At 35.8% G+C, this 7,616-nt stretch overlaps 1 protein-coding gene across 1 annotated transcript; it reads left to right on the forward strand.

Moving 5' to 3' along the window:
* The first annotated feature begins 3,768 nt into the window (after positions 1-3,768).
* On the forward strand, positions 3,769-6,890 carry LOC137743766 (probable WRKY transcription factor 26). The gene is made up of 5 exons (XM_068483708.1): positions 3,769-4,187; positions 4,502-4,684; positions 4,873-5,441; positions 5,621-5,785; positions 6,133-6,890. Exons 1-5 carry the CDS (start codon positions 3,852-3,854, stop codon positions 6,593-6,595), a joined length of 1,716 nt encoding a protein of 571 aa, XP_068339809.1. The 5' UTR covers positions 3,769-3,851; the 3' UTR covers positions 6,596-6,890.
* Positions 6,891-7,616: the final 726 nt, after the last annotated feature.

A 7,616-nucleotide genomic window follows, 5' to 3' on the forward strand; every position in this document is an offset into this window, starting at 1 on the left:
AAATAAAATAAGATATTTGAAACGTCCACGAAGCATGAAAACATTCCCTATGATGCATGAACCCCCTATATTTATATTTTCCTTCCGATATATATATTGTATATGTTTCATATATTTGTCAATATATATACGTTTCATGCATTACACAATTATTTTGCTATGTGGAATTTGTGAGTCAAAGCATATAAATAAATTAGAAGCAATTTAGGGTTTTTCAAACCTTAAACATGTCGAAAAAAACAAATCTGGGAATTTAATACAGCACCGCCGCTGCCATCACCATCAAGCATCATGCTGGCCAATCATTTACTCTTACCCTGAAGCGTGGCAGACCCCCTAGTTCAAAGGATTCACAACCCTGGAAGAGGAAAATGGCACAAACTAATGACTCTAGTCTGAATCTGAGCATCGCTTACTCATTTGTTCCAACGTATGAGGTTATTCTAGATTATGGTGATGTCTTAGTTGAGACAACTCGATCTCTCGAGAATCGTGAGATTTCGGTCCACTACGCAGTATTGGATGAGGTTTGGAATCAGAATGAGATGATCGTCGACGATGCATTTGCGTACACAGTAGCTACTGACATCATGTTTAGCGACGACATTGAACCACGTTCCATTGATAAATGCTGACATAAAACGGATTGGTCAAACTGGAAACAAGCAATCTAGGTCGAACTCGATTCACTTGCGAAGCGTAAGGTGTTTGGATTTATAGCTCCTACTCCACCACATGTGAAGCCAATAGGCTATAAGTGGGTTTTCGTAAGGAAGGGTAATGAGAAGAATGAAATAGTGCAATACAAAGCACACCTCGTAGTGCAAGGCTTCTCTTAGCACCCTGTGATTGATTACGAGAAGACGTATTCCCCCGTAATGGACGTCATAACATTCCGCTACCTTATTAGTTTAGTAGTTTTCGAAAAATTGAATATGTAGTTTATGGACATGGTAACCGCGTATCTCTATGGGGATCTGGATACTGAAATCTACATGAAAGTTCCAGAAGGACTTACATTGACTGGTTCAAATAGTTCTAGACCATAGAACACTCTTTCTATTAGATTGAGGAGATCACTCTACGGATTGAAACAATCTGGGCAGATATGGTATAACCGTCTAAGTGAATATTTGACAAGTCAGGGTTATGTGAATAACAAATTATGCCCATGCGTGTTCATAAAGAAGTCACATTCCGGATTTGCGATCGTTGTAGTTTATGTCGACGACATGAACCTTATCAAAACTCCTGCAGAGCTTAAGGAAATTGTAGTTCACTTGAAATCAAAATTTGAGATGAAAAATCTTGGGAAAACTTGATATTATCTCGACCTGGAGAACGAGCATTGTTCGGATGGAATCCTAGAACATTGATCGAACTACACCCAAAAGGTGTTGTGACGTTTTAATGAGGATAAAGCAAAGTCTTCGAGTGCTCCTATGGTCATTCGGACTCTAGATGCTAAACAAAATCCCTTCCATCCCAAAGAGGATGAGGAAGAGATTTTGGAGCCAACTCAAATATGAATTTTGAGTCTCCTGTGCATTGGAGAAGCTTCCCCTATATTTGGACCAAAATGTAAGAATTGGGTCCTCCATTTCCTGTGCATTAGAGATGTTCTTACAAGTGAAAAGTAATATCACTAATATGTGACGCTAAATGACATAACATATGATTGTAAATTTAAAACATTAAGATATTTTACGTTTTTAGCTTTTAAAAAGCGTAAATTTATTTTGCAAAAACAATAACAAAAAGTTAAGTTTTTTTTTTTTCAAATGATAAATTTTGTTAGATTAGCCAACAACAAAGTTCGAATTCAAAGACTACTTTCATTTAAAAAAAAGAAAAAGAAAAAAACAGTCAAATAGAAACTGTTAAAAATGCACTTGGGATTCGATGCACGGTTGGGTTAGGTGGAGAATAAACTGGGTGTATAATTAAGGTATTTCCTTCCCACATAACACCCTTTTTCCAGAGATTTTAGATGCTTCGCTTCTAGATTGCATGGCCAGTGGACAATACCCTTTAACACGGTAGGTATGAGATGTATATGAGTCATGCATGCATCTTCTAGATTCATGACTTTTGGTTTTGGAAATATCATGCACGCTGTACCATTTGCCACTTGCCATGCCAGCTTAAAAGATAAAAGCTGATGTGAGACAGATAATTATAAACTAGCTCAATTTACAACAATTAATTAATGCATCTAATTTTTCCTAAAATTTTACCCAAAAAACAAGTCAAAAGAAAAGTAAAGCAGAGATCAAATTTTAAAACTAAATTTTTTAAATTAAATGACATAATTTTTTAGTAGATTATTACTTATGTGTTGATTAACGTATTTATTTTCTATTAATGACACATTATTTTATTTACAAATTTGATCTATCTAGCATGACTCTTCTATATAGCATATTAATCTACCGCACTTCCCTTATTCTTTTTGCCTGGACTTCTCTCAAATCTTGGCATTTTTTGTTTTTAAGTTTAGGGGGTAGATAAGGCTACCTCATTTATAGATCAAATCATACTACACATTTTTTTGATGACTTACAAAGGGGGTATTAGACTTTTTTTTTTTAGGTCGCCCATCAAAAAGAATTGCATGAAGTGGAACTCAAACTTAAATCTTGGTCTAGCAAAACGAATGATTCTTATCAATTCAGGCAACCACTGTTGGCATCTGTGCATATTTTTTTATCACATGCATTTTCTTGCCTATATAAATAAATTTTTGAATAGCTTTGAAAGTTAAGAGTCAATATTATCCCAAAGAGTCAAGTATATGAAATGCCATATGTTATTTGCTGATATTATTACGAAAATGCATATTGTAATTAGATTTTACCAAGAGATATGCGTAAAACTTAATCATGGGAATTCGAATTCACAGCACACGTGTAACTAGAAAATAGTCCTCTTTAACATTTTTCAATTGAAATTAAACAATTCATATTAGGTGCATCTAATAAATAAGAAAACACAATCTTAACTAATTGGTTGTGCACTTGTGCTAATCCTCAAATTACGTCGGTTCTTTAATTTTAATATCCATCGGCTGATATTATATTGAACCAAAAGGCCATGTTACTTTCAAGTTCTAATTTAAATGCCCTCATTTCCTTTTAGAGTATCATACAAGTTATTAATGGATTCAAATATTATTTTATACTCTTAATTAAACATTAGCTTAATGTAGCTTAACTAACTCTTCTCATTACATGTTTGATTTTTGGTAAACGTCCTGAACCAATCATGGCTTGTAGATTAAGAATAGTAATTTATAAACATATTAGCATTTGATATTTTCAAATTTATTCAATTTAACGCTCGAAAATTAATAAAGAGTGTGTGAAAAGTAAAAATGAGTGTGTAGGTAGCCCCATCCATAATTGATAGTGTATTTTAATTGGTTGATGTCAATTATTTAGGTTTAACTTACAATGGGAAAAATGCACCCTACTTACAATTGTTTACAAACTAAATTTCCGATTCGATTTTTCTTAAAAAAAAAAAAAACAAAAAAGTAGAGCTTAGAGCCGCCAACCAGTCAAACCCACGAACTTTGACCACAAAAAAATTCCAAATAAAAAGGTTTTTTTGTTTTGATTTTGTAATCAATAAAATTGAAAAAAAAGGAATCAACGGTCAAACCTCCTCTGAGTTTCTCAGAAAGCTCTCCAAAATAAAATAAAAAAAAGAGAAGAAAGAACAGAGAGAGACTTATGCAATACGTGACCATCTTTTTCTCTTCTTCTTCGACAACAATTTCTTAATATTATTATCCTATTCAACTAAAATCTCTCACTCTCTCTCTCTTCTGTCTTTCTCTCTCTTGTTTGATGGCCTCCTCTTCAGGGAGCTTAGAAACCTCAGCAAACTCACACCCAGCAGCCTTCACTTTCTCAACTCACCCATTCATGACCACCTCCTTTTCCGACCTCTTAGCCTCCGGTACAAACGAAGACTCGAACCCACCAAGATATATCGGTCATGGTGGTTTATCGGATCGAATTGCAGAGCGCACTGGATCCGGCGTACCCAAATTCAAGTCACTACCGCCACCCTCACTGCCCATTTCTCCGCCCTCCATATCTCCATCCTCCTACTTTGCTATCCCACCTGGGTTGAGCCCGGCTGAGCTTCTTGACTCTCCCGTTCTCCTAAACACTTCAAACGTATGTATATGTATATGTATATGTTTGTGTGTATGAATTCTCACGTGTGTATATTATGTTTACATAATTTAGATTTCGTTTTTCTTGGGTTCCGCAATTTCCCAATAGGGATCATGAGGAAATTGAGATAAAGGAAAAAAGAAAATTTTAAGAAGAAGATATTTTTGTGATATTTTTCATTACCGAAGTCAAAGTCTTTGGTTTTGTTAATTTTGCTCTTTAATTATTGGGTTATGTTTTGTCAGTTGTAATATTGTTTTGTTTTGATGATTTTACCAATTGGGATTTTCTTGTTTTGTGTTATTTGTTTGCAGATTCTTTCATCTCCAACTACTGGAAGCTTAGCAGCTCATGGTGCCTTCAATTGGAAGAATAACCAACAGAATGTAAAACAGGAGAGCAAGAACTACTCAGATTTCTCTTTCCAAACCCAAGCAAGACCTCCCATTTCTTCATCATCGTCAATGTTTCAATCTTCAAACACGTCAAATCAAACTGTACGTTTCAATCTTTTATGTTGTTTGTTAAGCAGCCCGTCTTTGTGCACGACGTCCGATCTTTATTAAAAACAAGACGCTCTCAGAAAACCTCATTTCAGCTCAATTTGCTTAACTTTGATATCATTTATCGACTCGATCGATTGTGTAGTTACTAATTGATTACGTTTTATTTCGGACACGAGCAGGCATGGAACAACTACGTTCAGGCTCAAGAACCCCCAAAGCAAGAATATGGTTCTGTTCAGAGCTTGCCATCTGAAATGACCACCCAAACTCTCCAAAATAATACTCCGACGAATGGCGGTTTCTACCACCAATCTCAGACCTTGAGCAGGAAGTCAGACGATGGATATAACTGGAGAAAATATGGTCAAAAACAAGTGAAGGGAAGTGAAAATCCAAGAAGCTATTATAAGTGCACTTACCCTAACTGCCCAACTAAGAAAAAAGTAGAGAGGTCATTGGATGGACAAATCACTGAGATTGTTTACAAGGGCAATCACAACCATCCCAAGCCACAGAACACGAGAAGATCATCATCAAATTCTCACGCAATTCCGGCTTCAGACGCCACGAACAATGAACTGCCAGATCAAACTTATGCTAATCATGGCAATTCACAAATGGATTCCATTGGAACTCCTGAGAATTCATCCATATCCATTGGGGACGATGATTTCGAGCAGAGCTCTCAGAGGAGCAAGTCAGGAGGAGGGGAGGAGTTTGATGAAGATGAACCTAATGCCAAGAAATGGTAAGCTTGATTAATCAAGGGCTACCGGTTTTGGTACTCCCCTATCAACTGTCTGCGCTCCAAATTGATTATTTTACAGTTTTATGCGCACTCGCAGGAGTAGCGTGAAAATCACCAGCCTTGATTAATTTGCGTTTATTATTTGTGTGATTAATTAGTCTTTTTTAATGGTTATGCAGGAAAAAAGATGCTGATCACAATGAAGGAATTTCAGCACCTGGGGGTAGAACAGTGAGAGAGCCTAGAGTTGTAGTTCAAACAACTAGTGACATAGATATTTTAGATGATGGCTACAGATGGAGGAAGTACGGTCAGAAAGTGGTAAAAGGCAATCCAAATCCAAGGTTTGAGAGTTCAAGAAATATAATTTTTTTGCACTATCTAATATAGTCAAGTTTATTTTGTAAAAATACCTCACAAATAAAGTGGATTGTTTCTTTGTTCCTAAAAAAAGGACACATTCTTCTGAAGTTTGCTTTTCATGGGATTGCATGTATTTTTGTTGGAACTTTAACGAAAAGTTTTCGGTATTGTTCATTTTAACGAAAAATTATATTTTTACATTAAAAAATCAATTATAGTATTATTCACTTTACTATTTATTTTGTCTTTATCGTTAAAATTCAAAGTTTTCAAGCCTTTTTCATTATTTTTTCTATTTTTGTTTTATTTATATTTTGCAAAATTGTAGGAGCTACTACAAGTGCACGTATCCAGGATGTCCAGTGAGGAAGCATGTTGAAAGAGCTTCTCATGATCTTAGAGCAGTGATCACAACCTATGAAGGGAAGCACAACCACGACGTCCCCGCCGCTCGTGGCAGCGGCAGCCATGCTGCTGCCAATAGGCCTATACCAAACAACAACAACAACAACAATAACAATGTAGCTTCAGCAATGAGGCCTATAACTCATCACACTAACAATTCTGCTAATACCAACTCTCTTCAGAACTTGAGGCAACCAACATCAGAAGGGCAAGCACCCTTTACCGGCCTAGAGATGTTGCAGAGCCAAGGAACTTACGGATTTGCAGGGTTCGACGGAAACTCCATGGGATCATACATGAACCAAGCACAGCTTAGTGACAACATGTTTTCTAAAGCCAAGGAAGAGCCTAGGGATGATGCATTTTTTGAATCATTGCTGCGTTGATTAGGGTTTGTGGAAGTCTCACAGTTTGGGAAAGGGTTAAAGTTAATAGAAATCATTACAAATAATCACACACACAGTCAGGTTCATTCCATTCATTTCTTTTTTTGTTCGTTTATTGTGTTGTGTATATTCCTTTGCAAATTACAGGGGTATTTTTCGAAGAAACTTCGTCAACGACATTTTTTTTTTGGGGTTTTCTTTGCTATCTCAGCTAAAGAGGCTCAATTTTTTGTATCCCACAAATGTTTAATTTAGTTAAATGCTATACCAATGAAATTTGGATTTTTATTCCTCATATGAGTTTGCAAAATGTATTAACTTGGAGTTTCTGAGTTCGACTTAAATTCAAAGTTCCGATATAAAAATAAACGTTCTTAATCACGTAAATTATAAACACTCTTATGAGTTTGCAAAATTACAAGTGTTAACTTGAAATTTCAAATTAGACTTAAATTAAAAATCCTGATGTAAAGATAACCTCTCTTAATCGCGTAAGTTATGAACGCCTTGCTCAATCCTTTACCGACAACATCTAGGAGCTGTGGGGCTCGTTGACAGATGCAAGAGACACAATCTCACAGGCCATGCTTTTTAGTAAGATATGCAATCGTCATCAGTTACATCTTAAGCTGAGTTTGAATTGGTCAAATATGTTGAGCTTGAGATTTGCATTACTTAGTGCACAAGTTGGTCAAGGTCAATTTTGTATATTTTTTTTATTTTTGCTTTCCCACGTGTGGATTATTCCGGTTGGTTGGTCCCTTTGGTGGACCCAGCTAATATTAACCCGTTCATCGTATTGGGTCATGTATGGTAGTGTCATTCTCGTCCATTTTGGAACTTAATGTATATTACAAATAAGCCCCCTGAATTTTGGAAATTCTCTCATTTTTATTTCCATCCTTAAACTCTTTTGAGTGTGTTTATTTTTTTTAATAAACGATATTATCTAGACAAAAGGGAATGAAGTGGGCTTAACCTCACAATGGGCTAGCAATAATGTGGTTCAAATTCGTCTTTT

The sequence above is a fragment of the Pyrus communis genome, chromosome 8, assembly GCF_963583255.1.
Source record: "Pyrus communis chromosome 8, drPyrComm1.1, whole genome shotgun sequence".
NCBI lineage: Eukaryota > Viridiplantae > Streptophyta > Magnoliopsida > Rosales > Rosaceae > Pyrus > Pyrus communis.